General features: G+C 49.9%; 1 protein-coding gene across 3 annotated transcripts in view; it reads right to left on the bottom strand.

Annotated features, from left to right (window-relative positions):
- Nucleotides 1–292: 292 nt before the first annotated feature.
- The window catches only part of Rnf8 (ring finger protein 8), a 24,381-nt gene continuing 3,985 nt past the window's right edge, over nucleotides 293–20,688 (bottom strand). The window contains exons 2-8 of one of the 3 annotated variants that reach the window (XM_028767950.1): nucleotides 19,111–19,239; nucleotides 13,421–14,161; nucleotides 11,519–11,581; nucleotides 9,783–9,872; nucleotides 6,842–6,949; nucleotides 5,954–6,158; nucleotides 293–695 (exon numbers count right to left, since the gene is read on the bottom strand). In XM_028767950.1, coding sequence (XP_028623783.1) covers nucleotides 679–695; nucleotides 5,954–6,158; nucleotides 6,842–6,949; nucleotides 9,783–9,872; nucleotides 11,519–11,581; nucleotides 13,421–14,161; nucleotides 19,111–19,239 — 1,353 coding nt within the window. In that variant the 3' untranslated portion in view covers nucleotides 293–678. Of the gene's footprint in view, nucleotides 696–5,953; nucleotides 6,159–6,841; nucleotides 6,950–6,969; nucleotides 7,353–9,782; nucleotides 9,873–11,518; nucleotides 11,582–13,420; nucleotides 14,162–19,110; nucleotides 19,240–20,688 lie in introns of those variants that run through there. The other 2 variants (XR_003711454.1, XM_028767951.1) reach the window with 2 other exon arrangements.

The raw sequence follows: 20,688 nt of genomic DNA, 5'->3' as shown, positions 1-20,688 counted from the left end.
TCACTGCTGTGCATGAGACTGAGGAAGAGAGAGCTGCAAACACCCTCCCAATGGGAGACGAAAGAAAAGACTTCCCCAAACAAGGAAAGCAGTGACACCCCACACCCCCCCATAATGAAAACAGAATACCGAGAGCCCACCAGGTATGGCTGTGAACTTGAGCTCTTGGGCTGAGGGCTGCTGGCAGTCTATCAGGGACAGTCACTCTCTTGACAGCAGCCTGTGAGCTGCCGGTGTTTACCTGGGAGACTGTCAGGGAGCGGGAGGCAAAGGAAGGCAAACACACTGAAGCCACGAGCAACTGTGGCTTTTATATGTTTTATTTCCAAGAAATGACATCTTGTTTTCATAGAAAGGTAAACCAGGCCACAGGGTACACTCAACTGTCCACAACCATGTCAACAGGGTGTGTGAGGTGCCAAAAACAATCAACAAATTAAGAAACACAGAACTCATTCAATGCGTAGTGAGGCGGGCGGTCAGAGCCGGAGTCCAGCAGCATTTAAGACGGTGGTGTCGGCAGGGCCAGCACGATGGCAGGCCAGTGACAGACTTCCTAACTCAGTCTCCACAGCGCATGGCTTCCAGATGCTGTCCAGAGCAGCCTCAGGGAATCCTCTAGAACACACCGAGCCGCCATCCCCCTAGAGTCTCTCACATGTCCTTGGAGCATAACCTTCATGACAGTCTCTTTGCTTTGAAGAGAAAGACAGACACATGAAGGAGGAGCCTGTGTTTCATCCCCTCACGCCCCCGTCCATCTTTGCCACCTTTGCCTGTCCACACCACTAGAGGAAAGGGAGAAAGGACGCTTGGTCCTGGTGGAGTCTGGAGGATGGTGTTGCCCAGGCAGCCTCCAGCAGCCAGAGGATCCCACTTGAGGCAGCAAGTCCCCACCTTCACACAGCACAGGCTCAGGAGTCACTGTCCTGCACTAGAGCATGCACCACGTCTATTTAAATTGAACTCGGCCTGTGTTCAAGGTTATCCTGCAGCCTCTATCTGAACCTGGTGATAGTCTCAATTGTGTATGGGACGGCACTTGGGAAGACCGGTCTTCTCAGCTGGGGAAGCTTTCCTGGATGCTTCCAAACAGACGGCAGCTTCTGATGACACGGCAAAGACCTCTCACGAGAGGTCACTACATCAGGGACCAGCTCTTGCACCTCTAGGCAGAAGGCAGCAGCTTCTGCGATCCCAAGAACTACAGACTCACAGAAGTCTGAGGTGTCAGTACTTTTGGGTCACTAGTCCCACAGTCCACATAGCCCCAGAGCTCACCACCACAGGACAGTCCTTTCTCCAACAGTTCCTGTGATGCTACTGTCTTAACTCTGTGGACACGTGCACTCCCATGGGTGTGTAAGCCTGCAGGGAGACAAATGTCTGTGCGTGTGAGGGTGGAGGCCCGTGTGTGTGTGTGTGTGTGTGTGTGTGTGTGTGTGTGTATGAAGGTGGAGGCGTGTGTGTGTGTGAGGGTAGAGGCCTGTGTGTGTGAGGGTGGAGGCTTATGCCTGTGAGGGTGGAGGCCCATGTGTGTGTGAGGGTGGAGGCCGGTCAGCCTTAGGTGTCTCCCTCAGCTGTCTACCAGGTTCTTTGCGACAGTCTTTCTCTCACCATGACCCGGGTCCACTGAGGAAGCTCCCAGCAAGCCTCAAGGACTCACCTGTCCCCACCACCGCAACACTGGGATTTTAAGCTTCTTAAATGGCTCGGGGAGTCGAGCTTGGGTCCTCATCTTGTGAGCACTCATCTTGTGAGCACTCATCTTGTGAGCACTCTGCCATCCCCTGCCTTCCCGTCGTCTCAAATCGTATTTATCAATGAGGAGGAAAAGAGGAGCAAATTCAAGAGGAAAACTCTGGTTTGTTTTTTTTTTTGGTTTTTCGAGACAGGGTTTCTCTGTGTAGCCCTGGCTGTCCTGGAACTCACTCTGTAGACCAGGCTGGCCTCGAACTCAGAAATCCACCTGCCTCTGCCTCCCAAGTGCTGGGATTAAAGCCGTGCGCCACCACCGCCCGGCTGAAAACTCTTATTTTAACAACGAGGAAAAGAACAGAAGAAACAAAGACAGGGGAGCAATGATGAAAAACCAGAGGACGTGTCTAGTCACGCCTGCTCTTTCCCGGCAAGAACTTTGCAAAGCATACATTTTTAAAATCAAAACCTTACATCTAGGCCTGGTGGCTCTAGGGGAGGCAGAGGCAGGTGGACCTCTTTTGAGTTTGAGGTTAGCTTGGTCTACACAGCAGACCCTAGCTCAGTAAACAATCAATCCAGTGTGGTGCTACACAGTCCTTGGGTGCAAGCTCGTGGAGCCATTTTCCTTGGCACACAGTCCTAATCCTACATGCTGATTCTGATTCCGAGTAAATGACAGTCTCTCGGGACAGGGCTGGGCAGTGTCTGCTATCTCACAGGCTCTCCAGTGTTCTTTACCAGACACCACCCGACTGCTACTAACCCACCGAGCAATCCCTTCAAGGCCGGTTTCTAAGAAAGGAGATGGACAACACCAGAGAGACTTCCAGAGGAGCAGATAGACCTGTTCAGAGTCCAGGACCCTTGCCGTTTCTCTGCCACCTTCCTCTTAGCTACACACAGAGGTGGCTGAAGTCACAGGCCAGGTAGATCTTCCTAGAGGCCTTCAACTCAGGAACAGCCGTCTCAGACCCAAAATGCCTTCTCTCCACATACACTCATCAGGAGATTCAATTTAGTGTTACAATAGCAAGGGACCAGGGAATGCAATCTGTGGGAATCAGAACTGAGAAAACAATTTACCTCCAGATCTTTTGTTTTCCTATTCTGTCTCCTGTCCCCTCCCATGCTGGGCCAGATGCCTACCCTCCAGCTGTCTCCATCCCTGGCTTCTTTCAATTTCAAAACTCAGGGAGTTGAGCATAGTGCCTCAAGCCTAAGACCCCAACCCTTGGGAGGTCCAGAGGGAGGACAGCTGGGAGTTTCAGGCTGGCCTAGGGTCAGACTCTCAACCTACCCTAAAACCACCAGAAAACCAGGAGGAGAAGAGGAGGGAAAACTGCTGGGGAAACCAGTGTGGATATACTTACTAACCAGTTAATTTAAGGGGAGGAGAAGAAATCGGGGAGGGAGAGTCTGACAGAAGAATGGCCCTCCCCAACCATCTCTCCTCCAGCAATTTCAGACCTTTTCCTCTAGAGGTGCCTGCTTCACCACAACACAGTCACAACGACTTCTGGTACAGACGTCTCATTTGACTGTGTTATTTACACAGATGCAAGGCATGCTTCTTTAACTCTGCTTTCACCCAGCTTTCTACTCTTCCTTCTCCTCACCAGCTAACCCGTCAGGAGGTGCTGCTCCCACTAGGACCTAAAGTAGAGACACCCAGCAGTCAGGGAAGCTGAGGAAGGCACCGCTCTTGGAGAGCATAGGACATCTGCATGAGAATCAACCAAACACTTGTCAAGCTTCCAGAGCAAGTGTTCTTTGTTTATTTGCATTGTTTTATGCATATGGGTGTTTTACCTACACATATATGCGGGCCATGTGCATTCTTGGTGCCTCAAGCAGCCAAAAGGTGTGTGGGATCCCTTTGGACTGCAGTTACAGGCAGTTGTAAGCCAGCGTGTGGGTTCTGGGAACTGAACACAGGTCCTCTAGAAGAGCAGAAAGTGCTCTTCTTGACCACTGAACTCTCTTCAATTCCAGATCCTAAGTTCTTTTTAAAAATTCCCTCACTAAGGAACAAACGAGCTTTCAAATAGCACCCGAACAGTCCAAGAGAGTCGGCATTCTAATTTAAACTTTTCTCTACCCTTCGCTGCAGCCCAACAAAGCCCCTGATGGCTCTGGCATGTCTTTCCCTAAATCAGGTCTCAGAACCTTCTGTCTAGACAAAGGCTCAGAGCTGCCCTTGCTGTGATGGCTGCCACATGTGCGAGCACGGATGCAGCAGGGAGCTGTTTCCTCAACACTCACTCCTCTTGCCAGAGAGGCCTGGGGGTAGCCTGCTTAGCTTCTGCAGAGAAGGGAGGAGGGACTGGGATCCTTAGTCTATGCAGATGACTCTCCAGAAGAGGACAGAGGTGGACTTGGGCTCTTCCAGTCAACAGCTGTGCCGGATAAGAAGAACACAGGCTGGGCAGACAAACTCTCACAGGCCTCCCACCCTGACCCAGACAACACACTTCAGCTCAAAAGTCATAACCTGATCCTCATCTAATCTGGCTCCCAGGACAACAAAAGGAAGCTGTCTCATCCACTGGCAGCCCCTCCCAGTTTTGGCTGTACTGCAAACATGTGCCATGCCCTCGGTTTGGAAAGCAAGCATCCAGAAAAGTCCTAAGGCTTGGCCTAAACATGGCTTCCTCCACAGGATCCTCTCTCATCTCCACCTGGTCAGAGCGGCGTAAACGGCCCCTTCTCTGAAGCCGCACAGCCCCTCAGGTGAGCTCGAGAGCAGCTGAGGTGCTCTCTCCCTGGGCTGGTGCAATGCTCCTATGGAAATACGAGCTGGACATGGAGAAATCTGGGGTTCTGCCAAAATCAAGGGCAGAGGTAAAACCTGTGGAGACTAAACCGAGCACAAAATATTCTAGCAGGTATCAGGAAAGCAACGAGGGCACACTTCCTTTCAAGGGTCAGATCGTACTCCTGGACAGGAAGTGACTAAGGTAAAGGCACACTTCCCGCTCAGCACCCACACCAGCCAGGTCTGTGACGAGCCTCCTGCCTGCCGAGCTTCAGACTGTGGCTGCATATGAATCAACAACAGCTCCTGTCCCTGCCTGGACAAGCTGCTTCCAGTAAAGGGCGAGGAGAGAAGGCGAGCACGGACGAACACTCACAGACTGCTATGATAGCATTTGGCCTTTGAGGCTGCCCAGCTCCTCTCAGCTCAGGAACACAGCCCGGCCACACACACTGTGGCCATGTGACAGCATCACAGACAGCAGATGAGCTAATTTCCAACTCCCAGAAGGTAGTGACAACATAACAGCCATGGGCATCCTGCCCTTTGTGCAATGGCTCTCCGTGCAGTAACCAGTACTGCCTACCCAGCAGCCTCCTTGTTTTGTGCTGAGAGTCTTAAGCTGCAGCATGAAGGAATGGCTCTCTGCAGTCCTTAACACAGCAAGGCCCAAGAGTGGCATCATCACTTAAATCGGTGGTCCTCAACCTGTGGGCCACAACCCCTAAAGACCATCAGAAGTGGGTATTTACATTGAGATTCAAACAGTAGCAAAGTACAGATGGTTATGAATGGTAGCTAAGTAACTGCATGGTTGGAGGTCACCACAACGAGAGAGACTGTAGGTATGAAAGGGCTGCAGCAGAGGCTGCTGAGAACCACTGACCTAAATGAACAGACGTTCACTACGGAGGGAGGGACAGTTCGGCGACACTTGCCATCCCTTCCCAATCTTCTCAAGTCCCCTGATTGAGAGATGTGTTATCAAACCCACCAGGACTCAACAGATGTGTGTGTGTGTGTGTGTGTGTGTGTGTGTGTGTGTGTGTGTGTGTGTAGTGCTAGGGACTGAATCCAGGGCCTTGCAGATATTAGGCAAGTACAACTGACTACGCAGGCGTGCAAGTGTGTGCGCGCACACACACACACCCCATCTATCTCTAACTGGCCAGCTGCCTTCAGCAACAGCACCACCTGGTGTGCAGACGGCAAACCATCTGACTGTTTTCCAGGCCCAGCTTTCACTGCCCTCCAGGGAGCACGCAGGGATACACATGGTGGATGCTCAAACAACAAACAACAGAGATTAATTCTAATTCGGTTCTTTCCTATGTGGGCCATCTGAACTCCCTATATACTCCAACTTCTCCTGCTTGTACTTAATTAAAAAAACATTTACTAAACTCTATTGTCCAACTCCACCCTGTAAAACTACCTGCTGTAGCTAAGAGAAAAGGCAGCCCTTTGTCAGGGAGAGGAGCTCCCGCAGACACTCACCTCTCCGTTCCCTAATAAGGACACTTCTTCTTTCCTTCACGTCTGAGCTAAGGTTATCCACCATCTTACTAATGCAGTTGTCCAGAACCAGGGAGTTGGTTCTGGACTCAATGTCCTTTCGACAAATGGGACACTCTACTTTCCGTTTCATCCATTCATTGATACAGAAGGAGCAGAAGCTGTGGGCACAGTTCAGGGTGACAGCCTGCAATGTGAAAGGGACACTCTTACTTTCTCAAAGCACAATGACGGACAGGCAAAGTGACTCCAGTCAAAGTGGCTGGTCTTCCCTCAGGAGGCTGTCACACCCAGCCTCCCTAGGGACTGCCTAGGAACAGGAATCCCTCTGAACATGCATCTTCCTTTCCAAAGGTACCACACACCAAACCACACCACGTGGTATTCAACTGCATAAGCGGGACACTCTTAGCATAAAATGAATTGGCTACAAAAGGTAGGAAAATTTATGAAAATTAAAACAGCTGGAGTAATAATATGGCAAAGTAACAAACGGTAGCCTAGGAGAGAGGTGTTTGCTTTTCAAAAGGACCCTCAAAGCCATGACATACGCATTCTGGCGCCCGGTACCCACAGTGGCCACACAATCAATGGCATTCACTACCCTGCTTCAAAGCCAAACTCCAGGTCCACACGGAGCACCATGCCCATCTGGAGGAAAGGAACAGCAGCAGTAGCGGGCAGTTTCATTCCAATACTTCAAAATCCTAAGGCTGCGGCTCTGACAGGCTTTCACTGTAGTTAGTGGAACTATGCACGCAGATATCTAAGAGGGGAGCGGTACAGCGAGGCCTGCGTGACGAGCAGTGAGGGCAGACGTGGCTGTCTGTGCACCGGCTGGGGCTGGGCTGAACCCCCGCTCATACTTAACTCGATGAAGTACTCCGAGCAGATGATGCACTGCAGCTCGTTCTCCAGCACGTCGTTCATATGACTCAGAACCTCCTCCTTCTGCGCTTGGACCTTGTCCTTTTCTTCCTGCAAAGACACACCACCACCTGTCACAGGAAACCGCCAGAACGCAGGACAGGACAGGAGCAAGTGCGGCGTGACCGGGGCACCTGTGCAGGACTGTAACTCTCCCTGTGGGTTACCCTTTCCCAAGAGCTGCCTCCTAACACAGAAGCTGGCTCCCTGTCCTCCCACTCCCTGTGTGTTGAAAGCTAACCTGCAGTGTGACAGCATTAGGGTGAAGCCCAGAGGTGTCTAGGAGGATGGGCGGGACAGGATGAGTGGCCTACAACAAAGGCGGCAGGAGCTGGTTCTGCTCTTTTCCCATGTGAAGACACGGTGAGAAATTATCATCTGTGGACCAAAATCGTGTCCTTGCCAGACTCCATCCACATCTGCCAGTACCTTCCAGGACTGCTAGCCTGCAGAACTTTGAAAGATGCATTTCTGTGGTTCATCAGCTACCCAGTTTACAGTGCTTTAGCTGCAGCGGCCTGGATGAACTAAAACCAGACTGGCTCGGCATCTGCTCTATGTGTCATTTCTGTCCCTTTCCACACAGAGCCAAGGTGGGGGCTGGGGGCACTAGCAAGTCACAACCTGAGTATCAAACTTTTCCCCAAAACTGTAATTTCCCAGGACAAGAGACAAAGAGCACCCTAGAGGCAGGGGCCTGAGTGAGTGTGCAGTCCCTTGTAGAGCTAGCAGCTGTCTTTGAGGACAGAATACTACCTATCCCTCCTATGACCCCCAGGCATGGCTGGAAAGAAGTCCTTTTGGGCTCCAACCCTCCAATGCTTGCCCCTCCTGTTCTGTTCCCGTCTATCCCCAAGGTCAGAGCACCCATGGACTTACTATTAGGAAGGACCCTAGCTATGCTCTTTGAAGTTGTAAATCAGTTATGTCATCACCCCTCAAACAGGAAGCAACAGGAGTCCAAGAGAGGGAGGAAAAGCCATTCAAATCACATCTGAGCAGTCAGCTCTGTCTGTCTTTTTCCTTTCTAATCAAAACAAACTAGTAAGTCACTTAGGGGAAGAAGATCCAGACTAAAGTCATGTTCTCTGAGATTTTTTTTTTTTTTTTTTTTTTTTTGGTTTTTCGAGACAGGGTTTCTCTGTGTAGCCCTGGCTGTCCTGGAACTCACTCTGTAGACCAGGCTGGCCTCAAACTCAGAAATCCGCCTGCCTCTGCCTCCCAAGTGCTGGGATTAAAGGTGTGAGCACCACTGCCCGGCCTCTTTTTTCTTTTTTTTTAGATTTTTGTTTTATGTATATGGGTGTTTTGTCTACAAGTATGACTGTGCTCGTACATGCACTGGTGCAGAGGCTAGATTCCCAGGTCTTCTGAAACCAGAGTTACAGATGGCTGTGAGCCACCATGTGGGATGCTGGGACTTGAACCTCTGGCAAAGCAACAAGTGTTCTTAACCACTGAGCCATCTCTCCAGCCCAACGTAAAAAAAAAAAAAAAAAAATTAAGTTCCTAGGTTTTAATATATGTGGTAAAGCAACTCAGAAGTTGGAACCAGGATTAAGAGTTTAAAGTAGAGGTGGAGGTGGAGCTGGGCTGGAGAGACAGCTCAGTGGTTAGCAGCACTGGCTGCTCTTCCAGAGGACCCAAGTTCAATTCTTAGTAGCCACATGGAAGCTTACACCTGTCTGTACTCCAGTTCCAGTTCTAGGGGATCCAACATCATCTTCTGGCCTCTTTAGTTACTACATACATGTGTTCATATGCAAGCAAAGTTCTCATATATATATATACACACACACACCTATCTGTATCATCTATATCTATTTCTATTTTTTTAAGAAAGTAAGCCCAAAGTAATTCTTGCTAGGAGAAGAAGAAAGAGGAGCAGGAGGAGGAGGAGGAGGAGGAGGAGGAGGAGGAAGAGGAGGAGGAGGAAGAGGAGGAGGAGGAGGAGAAGAAGAGAAAGAAAGGAAGAAAGAAAGAAAGAAAGAAAGAAAGAAAGAAAGAAAGAAAGAAAGAAAGAAAGAGAGAGAGAAAAGAAAGGCAATGTTGGAGCCACGTGAGCCACGTGTGGTACACAGCAGCAGTCCTACTGGATCAGCGGCCAGCCAGGGTTATCCAGTGAAATCCTGTCTCAGAAAACAAGCACAAGGTACCCCAAAACAAAAGGTACTGACTTAACAAAGGACAGGGATATCAATCTGTCAGGGAGGTACCTTCCTTTCTGTCCTCGGCTCCAGCTCTGACCCCGAGTAGGGTGAGATACGGTCTGACTCAGGACACTCATTCCATGTTAGCTAGAAACTGCGACCTGTGGCCTAAGCTTGCACGTATATTCAAACATCACATGGTTCCTCTAAGTATGTATTTTATGGTTACACAAGCTTAAAGAAAAACGTTTCACTTACACATCTGGATTTCAGCGTCCTGTGAAAGAACTGGATCTGAGAAGACTGGCCTTGCGCTGCTGGGTGGCTTCTGACTGAGGAGAGAAGAGCTGCCTTCTGGGAAGGAGGCAGAAGCACCGGCCTCACAGTGTTCTTACACTCAGATCGCTTCCCTTACTTTATTACTGGTCTAGCCCTGGGAGGCACTGATGTTTGCAACTTATAATTTAGGAGTTCTACCGATCTGGTGGGGAGACAGCTTCTAATGGAGACTCCCCCAGCAAAGGCTCGCATGCAGGGTCCATGCCTTCTTCCCAGCATTTAGCTTCTCAGCAAGGAAGGAGAGGGATGCTGCCTCACAGTGAGTATGTATAGGGTGAGGAACTATAGATTATCTCCCTGAGGTAAGGAACAACTGTCTGTATTCACCACAGCAACCATGCACTCTAGAGAATGCTAGGCCGCACGCACTAACGCCTCTGTCTGCCGTCCCGTACCTTGGTCCGCTCCAGTTCTCTGTTCTTGGCCTGAATGATTTTCTCGAAGTCCTTCTTGCTGCGGTTCAGTTCTTCCATTAGAGCCCGATGCTATAGAGACAGCAGGGACGCCGTCAGGGACGCTGTCAGGGTGAGCTGAGCAATACCCACCCTCTCGTTAGCCACACGCCTCTGCTTCCTCCCTCCGCTCAGTGGCTTTTGTCAGTGGCTTTAGGGACCAGTGATGACAATTTCAAAAACTGCCTTCTTTCATTCAGGATGATGGCTCAGGACGGGAGAGAGGACAACAGATCTGTTAGTCCTTGGGGACTGACCCGGCCCGAGTTGTCTACAAACTGGCATGCCCACTGTGACTGTGGGCTCTACAGCTCTCCTGCCAGTCTGAAAGAGACCATCTTCAGAGGGATCATCCACACCAGGTCAAGCAGGAAGGCAAAGAAGGATGACCTGACCCCATTCAGACTGATGCATGACCAAGCCTCGCCACACGAGTTAGAGCAGGCACGAGCGTGCCGGAGCTGGAGCCACAAGGGAGCAGAAAACCCCAGGCCTTCCTCACGGCAGGGCGAAGCCTGACTCTCTCTGGCCAGTTTCAAAACATCTAAGATTGGTTTAAAACCACTCAGGAGGCCAGTGCTGGCTCCTGGGTAAAGGCACAGCCTGCAGACCTCAGTCTGACTTCTGGAATCCACACAGAGGAGGGAACCCACTCCCAAAAGCTCCCAAAGTCACACATACTGTGGTACATGAGCACCCATGGTCTCTTTATTTACTGCGTGTATATGAATATAAACCACATGTGTTCACGTGCCCTGGGAGACAGAAAGCTGTGTCCAGTCTCCTGAAGCTGGAGTTAGAAGGGGCTGTAAGCTGTCTGAGTGCTGGCAACCAAGTCTCCAGCCTCATGTGAATGCTGGTCTGAAATCAGCAGAGACCCCTGAAGCAACCGCAGGCAAGCTGGTCCCTGTGCCCCGAGGCTTTAACCACCTCATTAATCTTGCACTGAACTTCCATCCAGTCACTGATCACAAGCAAAGCTCAAAGAGGAAGCAAGTTTTTATTGTTTTTTTTTTTTTTTTTTGAGACAGGGTCTCACTATGCAGACCAGACTGGCCTTGAACTCAGGAGATGTACCTGCTGCCCTGCCTCCCAAGTACTGAGGTTAAAGGTGTCTGCTGCCGTACCCAGTGGAAGCAAGTTTTAAAGGTATAAGGAGCACATAAAAGGTAGTCAAGTACAGAAGCCCTAGGGATCAGTGAACTAAATCACTGGCAGGCTGCTGGAGGACTTCAAGCCATAGCTGCACTACTTTAATGGGTACTTTTTAGACAAGAACACTCCTGAATGGTTTCTGGATGTCACAGTGTAGGGATGGTGACGTACAAAAGCGCTCATGGCCCTTAAGGCCCAGGTCTAGCTAACCGCTCCCTGCTGCTGCCGCCCTCGCTAGACTGTAAGTAGAGCTCCTATCTCAGAGAGCATCTACAGGCTGTTCTGTCATCACCAGAGCGCCTTCTGCTTGATGAAGACGTAAGTTTCCACACTGAGATCTGCTGTGTATCTGTGAGGCTCCAAATCTCCAGCCTGATGGTGTGAGCATCTGGCACCTGTTCTGTTTGCAGACTAGAGATAACAGAGGAGTGGGCTCAGAGGCAGGCAGCTAGTGGCCCTGTGGTGCTTGGCTGTTCTCCACCCACAACTCCCCCAGCCTCTGGAAGTGGGAGAGACTACGTTACCTCCTGTAGCGCCTGCACCAGCTGCTGCTTCAGGTCGCACTCTCCTCGCTCTTTCTCCAAACCCTGAAAAGCCAAAAGGAAATGGAAGGTTTCTGCAGGGCAGGGGGACAGACCCTAGGAGCAGTCACAACAAGGAACACAGGGCAGGGGGCAAGCACGAGACTCCAGTTTATTTCAAGGGACGTGAGCAGAGTTATTTGCTCAACTACCACGCTCGGCTTCAAGACTGGGCTTCAGGCCACCCAGTGAGCGGCTCTGAAACACCACAGAGCGACACTCCTACATCTTTTATTACCATAATACTCAAATGGATGGAGTCTGAGAACTGAGCTACAAACATCTAAACTCAATACCCCCCCAAGGCTGGCCCCCACAATGCTTCCCTGTCCCGTCCCTCCGCTCTGACCACCCTCTGCCCTGGCCTGAGTCTCCGCTGCCTTTCCCAGTAGCCACACGGACTGGACTCATCTGTGGCCAGCTTCCTCCATGCAGTCTGTGTTCTTGCTGCCTTAGGGATTCCCTACAGGGTGGGGAACTCAACTCGTCATAATTTAATGTGCCAACTCTTCTTCCAATGTGTTAGTAAGGACCATATCTTGTTTCTACAGATCAATTACTTAATGATTGAAAATGAGCATTTTAATAACAAGCAGAATTCCAAATACAATGTCAGGCCAGGCTGCCGTGAGGGCAGAGGGAGATGCGTTAACGCACAGCATCGGGCATGCTTCTCAACTAGTCCCTTCTGCCTGTAACCCTCTGCTCCAGAAAAGACTGAGCACCTGTCTCTTTAGGACAGTGCAGCCACAGGTACACTCTCATCTCTGAACACACTACCCTTTAAAGAGAATTCTGCTCAGTGTTGGGGTGATACCCTAAACAGGAGAGTCCCACCCTGTTAACTTACAGCCGTCTGGGCTGGACAAGGGGAGCAGAAGCTACTTACCGACCACGCATGCCCTGAGGCATTTGTGTAATCCACGGCTTTTGCTAACCTTACCAGCTCAAGGAGACACCAGAGGTTAGAAAGAAAAGCATAAACTCTTCAGAAACAAGCCAACACCACTACAGGCTGTTCCTTGCCCAGAGAGACCCAAGCAAGATAAAAAAAAAACACCTCTGTACTTCAGCTGTGACTGGTCCTTTTTGGTTTTAAGTCAACAATAGGGAATTCTTGACATTCGCCATTACCTGAACAGCTGGGGTGGGAACAGCATGGTCCCTGCCACAGGGGAACTGACATTTTAAGCAGGAACAGGATCAGCTCCAGCCTGAAGCTTTATGCAAGAGCTTGTCAGCAAAGCAAATGATCTGGAGTGGGGAACACATTTGGTCCACCCTCCATACCACTCAGTCACGCCTATTTCTAGTAGAGGACAGTGGCTTATCATTCAGCCAGGTGTGTGCTTCCAGGGCATTCTGACTGATCAAGACAGGAACAAAAACCAGTCTCTGCTGCCGCCACCCACCCCAGGTGAGCTAGACTTAACTGCACAGCCCATGCATTGTCATGTACACAAAGACAGGGTACCTAGCTGACCTGCACCTGCTCTGACAGCAAAGAGCAAAGAAGCCCGGAGGACATGGTTTGCTAGCATCCTAACCTTTATCCAGCCTCTCTCTGACTTTACCTCAGATCTGCAACCCGTTTCCCAGAAGAGACCAGCGCCTCCAGGCGGCTGCTGCAGTCACCTTGCTCATCCTGGCACCCTGCCTGGATCCTGACCACACCAGTGTGCTGAAACCCCATCCTTCTCAAACCCCACCTCAGTTTCCCACTCCCACTCTGTCTCCTGTGCTTAACACAGTTCCTGCCTCAGAGACAACTCTAGCCAGGAGCTCACAAAGTGCCTGCCCCCCCACCCCCAGGGCGCCCCCACACGCCTGCTGCCTCTGTGGTACCTGGAGGAAATGCTCCTCTTCCTGGAAAGTCCTCTCCAGCTGCTCCACCCTTGCCTGCTGCTGAGCCTGCTCTGCGTACAGCTGAGACTGTAAATCTCGCAGCTCCTTCTCCAGCCTCACTATCTTCTTGGAGCTCCCCTTCCGAGTCTGCCTCTTGACGTTCAGGACAGCGATCTGCTTTTCCTGCATCTGTGTTTTCAGCTTCAGCATCCTGGACATGGTCACCTTAAACAGTTCTAAGCTGCTCTGAGACGCTGATGGGCTGCAGGCCTTCTGCTTCTTAGGACAGAGTTCGAGGACCTTTGGAAGAGTAGAGCGAGCATGAGGCCCAGTGGTCCCCTCACTGGCCTCAAGGGAGGTCAACGTAGGACACAAACATCGCAAGGGCCGACTTGCCGCTTCACCTTTGCCGTGTAACTTCTCTGGCTCAATGGGTTTACTGGAGATTTTAGCCAGTGGGCATCTGAGATTTGAGGGGCCCTCAGCTGGAAGACTCTCTAGCCCATCCAAACTGAATTTCCTCTTAGTTCTCAAGCCTTTATGCTTTTCCGTCGTCTGGTCATTCTTGGGCGCAAGGCAGGAAGCCAGACTCTCCACGTCTTCTTCAATAACTTCGTACTCATACTCTGCGGTCTCCTTGTCTTCCAGCGGCACTCCGAGCTGGATATGGTCTCCCTTACGGATGCAATAACCCTGGAGCGGTGCCAGACGTTCTCTGTTCAGCCAAACACCATTCAGACTCTGGGGAAAAAGAAAGAAAAACAAAATAAGCTCATGAGTTTCCTCCTCTTAATGGAATTTCTCTCTTGCTGCTGCAAAACCTTCTGCCTTTTCAGAAGGAACCCTTGAGAACAAACAGAAATGAAAGGTTCATAAAGCACGATCTCTGGAAAGAGCACGGTGCGCACAGTGTTCCAGCGTCCTACCTATATGACACACTCATCCCTCCACAGAGAACGCCTGTGTAACAGGCCAAAGTCTCCTTACTAAAACACAGCAAGCACTCAACAACAAACACTCGAACTCAATCCCTCCTATTGACCTAAACTCCGGCAATGAGTCAAGACTGGAGAAAATGCTCCTAGGGAGGGAAGCACCACCACAGCGGACCACAGCCAGGTTTAGGCAGGAGTCACCCACGCTCTACACATGGGCCCTCGACACACTGAACAAGCAAACATGCTCAGTGTACAAACACTAAGAGGACAGTACCAATACTCCATACTGGGAGTCTGAGTGTAGGTGAGACTGACCCAAGGAACAGCAGTAGCTGTGTACACGAGGTGCAGTGTAGCAAGCAGAGCTGCGGCTCTCTCTCGAGCCCACAGACCAAATTCAACACTGGCTGTACTAGCTGCATACTTTCAGCAACTTCTCTTGTCTACCTCCGCTTCGTCTGTAAAACGAGGAAGTCTGGGATCTGCCCCACACTGAAATGCACAGCACAGCACTCCAATACCTAAGTCTGTGCTCCCAAACCTCGTTATAGTAAGTGACACTGTTGAGAGCGGGAGGGGTTGAGAGCGGGAGGGGTTGAGCTCAGGAGTAAGAGCTCACTACAGCTCGGCTTGACACTAGCTAGAGTCCTGCATTAGACTGCCTGCGTTTACAATGTGTCTATCATCTAAGAGTTGAATGACACTGGGCAGACTTCCTGTTTGTTTTTATGTTGGTTCCTGTGTCTATCAGATGATAATCTTTCTGGCAATCCCCGTGTGATTTAGCATGTGTAGCATACCTACAACAGTACCTGGCACAACCGATACATCACTTCACCTCTGTGCTCAACAGCCTACTAGGTGGCATGGCCCCCATAGACTCATTACGTGTTTGCTTGGCCATGGGGAGTGGTACTATTAGGAGGTGTGGCCTTGTTGGAGGAAGTGTGTCACTGAGGAGGGGGGCTTTGAGGTTTCCTACACTCAAGCTACACTCAGTGTGACAGTCTCTCCCTGCTACCTGCAGATCAAGATGTAGACTCTTGGCTCCTCCTGCACCATGCCTGCCTGCATGCCTGCCTGCCTGCTGCCTGCCTGTCTGCTGCCATGCTCCCCACCACGATTACAATGGACTAATAATCCTCGGAACCTGTAAGCCAGCCCCAACTAAGTGTTTTCCTTTATAAGAGTTGCTGTGGTCACAGTGTCTGTTCACAGCAATGGAAATCCCAAGTAAAACAGCAGGTAAAGACACCAAGGACAAAACCGATATAAAAACAGCTTTTAGCAGCTATCTGTGGGGAAAACAGCACAAGGACACAGTTAAGTCTGGAGTCCTACAGCACAGCCAAGGGAGCCATGTGGAGGTGGGTCAGCTAAATGGAGATGGCAAGTCCTAAAATAGACTTCGGAGTTAACGGGATACTACTGGGAGGGCTTTTAACTTTGGGGGAGAGTCCAGAGATTAAACTCACTGCTGAACTGAGATGAAGACTGATATTTATACGGTATTTTTTAGGTTAGCAATCTGTTAAAAGTATCAGTCAATATTCTAAATGTCTTTAACAAAGCACAGTATACAATGTAAATGGACAAATCATAAATGTAAAGCGAGGTGAAGCATCACAAAGTGAACACCTTAGCACTCTCTACAACATGGCTTTAAAAAGCACATCACAGCATCCAAGGAACCCTTGTCTCCTCCCCGCACAAGGGGACTAGTATCCTGGCATAATGGCTTCACCTAGTTGTGAACATCATACAAATCTTACTCTCTATTCTGTCAGGTGTGTGCACACATGTGTACGAGGCCAGCACTGGGTGTTTTCCTCAGGTGCTCTTTGCTTTGCGTGTTTTGTATGTCTATTTACCATGTATATACCTGACACCCATGGAGGTCAGAAGACAGCATCAGACCCCTAAACCCAGAGCTGTGGACAGTAGTCAGCCAGCATGTACATGCTGAGAATTGGGCCCTCTGCAAGAGCAATGGACATTCTTAACCAGAGTCGACCCACCTCCCCAGCTCTGGATTTGGACACACACAGATTTCGACATGGAGTCAGGTCCGCGTGCCTGCCTCACAATCTCCCTAGCCCCTACTTTGTTTCTTGAGACAGCATCTGGCTATATAATCCAGGTTAGCGTGAAAGTCAGAGTCTCCTGCCCCACCGCCCAGTTCTGGGATTACAGGCAAATATTAGCACGTGTGGCAACCTGCTGCAAAGTCTTTTCACTCAATATCATGATTCTACGACTGATCCATGTTCAGCACAGTAGAAATACACTGTAGAAATATTTATACATTCTACATGGGTGGGCATCACAAATGTGTCCTAGAGACAGAAACTGACACACACACAACTGGATGAGTCACGGACTGTCACAATACTTGTGCCTACTGGCCATCCCTCTGAAGGAGAGTGTGTCCCTCACCCTAGCTGGTACCCAGCATCACCGGCTTTTACTTTAGCCATGTTAGAATGTGTGGTTTGGATTTGAGTTTCCCTGCGCACTGAGTTTAAACAACTTCTCATGGATAGTGAGAATTCGGTACACTCTTTGTGATGTCCACAAAAGGTACAGATTTGGAATTCTGTACACACGTGAGCAGATAGCATCAGTTATGTGAATATACAGCAATCACTTCCATCTTGGGCTCATCTTTTTCTTAATGGTGTCTTTTGAAGAACAGGAATCCTTAATGTTATACTACATCAAATATTTGTAAGCCCCGCCCCCCCGGTATGGGACAGGGTCTCAGAGCTGCTGCTCTGGGGATTCGTCTCTGCCTCCCACTTGCTTTGGGATTATAGACATGCGGTAGCTGATGGCCTTAACACGGGTCCTGGGGAGCCAAACTTGGGTCTTCATGCTTGTGTGGCAAGCGCTTTCCTACTGAGCCATGTCCTCGGCCTATCCTCTGAATCCCTCAGAAGTACGCCAGAGCTGGAGAGGTGACTCGGCAGTTACAGCACTGCTGCTCTGGCAGAGGACCCAGGTCCAATTCCCAGCACCCATAAGGTGGCTCCCAGCCATCTGTAACTGCAGTTCCGGGGCTCTGTTTCCCTTCTCTCCTCCACAGGCACTGCATGCATGTAGTACACAGACACACATGCAGACAAACACCCACACACAGAAAATAGCCTTTATCTCACACAGGCAAACACTACAAGAGCAAACAGAAGTCAGGGCCACGGGTTGCTGTTGATGCTAGCAGACCTGAAGATGGAACTCTCCAAGCAGTGAGACTCACCCACAGAAAACACACTCACGGGACTTGAGATGCCAGATTCTACCACACAAAGGCAAAGATCACCAAGCAGCAGATGAATCTGTGGCTAACAAGAACACCCTTGTTGCTGTTAATATTTAATAAAAAGGGGCCGCGCGGGCTGACCATCTAAATGGCGGCGGCTCTGCTTAGCTCTGCCACCAAGTTCCCCAGCCAGAGGCTGCGCATGTGCGTGCCACAGCTAAAAATGGCCAGAGGCTACGCATGCACCACAGCTAGAAATGGCCAGCCAGAAACACTGGCCCTGGCACCCACAAGACGCCAGCATGGGAGATGGCTCTCCCACACTGTCTCCACAAGGTTGGGCTGAACCCAGACCATCCCGCCATCTATACAGTACCAGGCAGAAATGAGACTCTAATGCTTAAAGATTATCCAAAGGCTAATGGATATATGTCTGATAAAGCTAAATTAACAAGATGTCCACACAATTAGAGGTGTTAACCAATTAACTAACTTAGATATAAGTTGTTACCCAGGACTGCTCTCGGTACATGCACAGTTCCCCATCGCTCCTCCATCTCTGCCTCCCTAGCTTCTCCTTTTCCTCCCCTTACTCCTCCCACCTTAGCTCTTCCCAACTTGCCGGGAAAATTTCACTGCTGCACACGCCCCCTCCCCCCTCATTCCAAGGTCCGTTTCCATTACCCCCCTGGGTGCTTGTGTGTGTCCACTTTAGGCACTTCCTCGATCCAGGGCTTTGTAAATGTCCTACCAGACATTTGAGTTTTATTTAAAGGGAACTGAAGAGATGGCCCAACAGTTCAGAGTGCTTACTCCCTTTCCAGAGAACCCTGGACCCTCTAGAAAGTTCCAACATCTACATGGGGCATTTCACAACTGCCTATAACTCCAGCTCTGGAGAACCCAAACCTGTCTTCTAGCCTCAAGCACCTGTATAATGTGCATACAAGACACATAGAAATAATAATAATCTACAAAAGATTTTTAAAGCAGAAAAATCTTTTATTCAAAGTAAAATATTTCTGAGAAAAGGTGCACGCCTTTAGTCCCAGCACCCGAGAGGCAGAGGCAGTGGCTCTCTGTGAGTTCAAGGGCAGCCTGGTCTACAGAGCTAGTTCTAGGAAAGCCAGGGCTACACAGAAAAAACATGTCTTGAAAAACTAGAAAAGCAAAATTTAAAATATATAATAGGTCTGGAGAGATGGCCCAGTGGTTAAGAGCATCACATGCCTCCAGCTCAGTTCCCAGAATGCACAGAGTGGCCCAGGACTTCACCTCTGGTTCTAGAGGATCTGGTGACACTAGCCTGGGCTGGCACACGCACACACACTCACATAACACCCCTCCCTCAAAGCATGCATAAGTTAACGTAATATATACAATTTTTAAAAATCCACATCACTCAGCAGAAGCCATCAGGTTGTGTGAGCAGCAGAAGCCGTCAGGATTGTGTGAGCAGCAGAAGCCGTCAGGTTTGTGTGAGCTCTTTGTACCTTATTGTCCATAATCGTCCACTGTCCCTCAGGATTCTGCTTCAGAACGCAGTGGTTTCGAGAAATCATCAGAGGGCATACCTTTGATACCAGCTGGTATGTGACACCAAATCCCCGTCCAATAGTCACCTGAAAGACAAAGGCAATGTAAGACACAAGCAGTCACTATGCTAACAGGGAAGGTTCTTTGTAGTCTTACCAACAAGCAGCAAACACAAGTCCTGACTTATGAAACCAGACACCTGTGGATCCTAAACTGTTCATCTGCTATCCCCCCCAACCCCCTCCTCAGCTGCCACAGGAAGCCGCCACATAGAAAAAAGCAAGACGTTGTGTTAAGAGAACACTTAAGAGTTAACAGTAAGCAAAATGGAGGGGAAAAAAAGCCAGGTAGTGGCATACACCTTTAGTCCCAGTACAGGGGAGGCACAGGCAGGTAGAACTCTGCGAGTTCAAGGCCAGCCTGGTCTACATAGTGAGTTCCAGGACAGCCAGGGCTACACAGAAAAACCCTGTCTCAAAAACCAAACAGAAGACAACAACAGAAGGGTTAACCATGGAGGGCTGGGAGACAGCTCAGTCTAAGAGCACTGGCTCTTCCACAAGACCAGGCTTTTTCTCCCAACAGTCACACGGTGACTTACAACCATCCGCAACTCTAGACGGAGCAGATCTGATGTCCTCTTCTGCCCGTAACCCCACCCCAGGCTCATACACATAAAGTAATTTTAAAAAGAGCTAATCTAAACTCTCTGGCTAGTACAACCCTGAAAGGTCATTTGCTTTACCGTGGGTAAGATGGGGGACACACTACTGTCAGCTCATCCAGAGCTCGGCCTTTTCTTTCTTTCTTTCTTTCTTTCTTTCTCTCTCTCTCTCTCTCTTTTTTTTTTTTTTTTTTTTTTTTTGGTTTTTTGAGACAGGGTTTCTCTGTGTAGTCCTGGCTATCCTGGAACTCACTCTGTAGACCAGGCTGGCTGGCCTCGAACTCAGAAATCCGCCTGCCTCTGCCTCCCAAGTGCTGGGATTAAAGGCGTGCGCCACCACCGCCCGGCTGAGTATGCCAGGCCTTGGGGTTTTCTCAGTCAGTTTTTCAGTTGAGCTTGGTTCTGCCCTAGGTTCATCAGGAAATCTCCAATCCTCTTCTGACAGTTGGGGAGCGTCTCCCAAGTCACCATCCCTGCCTGTACTCCCAGGGCCTGAGCTTGGGTGTGTCATCTCAATGGGTCCGAGAGGGCTCCCTGTTTATTGTTATAGCTGTCTTACTAAGAGAATAAAAATTAAGTTCTTAGGGGTGTTTGAAAGCAGCAAAACAACAAAGTCGAATCGTGGGTTACAAGCTGGAGGCTTGTGTTCTGCTTGAGATGGCTCTCCAGACTGTACTCGCTCTCACTCTGTGTTCTGCTCCAGTTCTCCGAGCACTTCTCTCTTGCTTCCACAAGGTCAAGTCATGTACCAGCTTCCCAGTTCTAGGAAGGTTACCGTGGACGTGTGGCACCGGCTATCATAGTTACCGTGGACGTGTGGCACCGGCTATCACAGTTACCGTGGACGTGTGGCACCGGCTATCACAGTTAC

The sequence above is a fragment of the Grammomys surdaster genome, unplaced genomic scaffold (genome assembly GCF_004785775.1).
Source record: "Grammomys surdaster isolate TR1022 unplaced genomic scaffold, NIH_TR_1.0 183, whole genome shotgun sequence".
Lineage (NCBI taxonomy): Eukaryota > Metazoa > Chordata > Mammalia > Rodentia > Muridae > Grammomys > Grammomys surdaster.
This window is presented reverse-complemented; position numbering and strand designations above follow the sequence as displayed.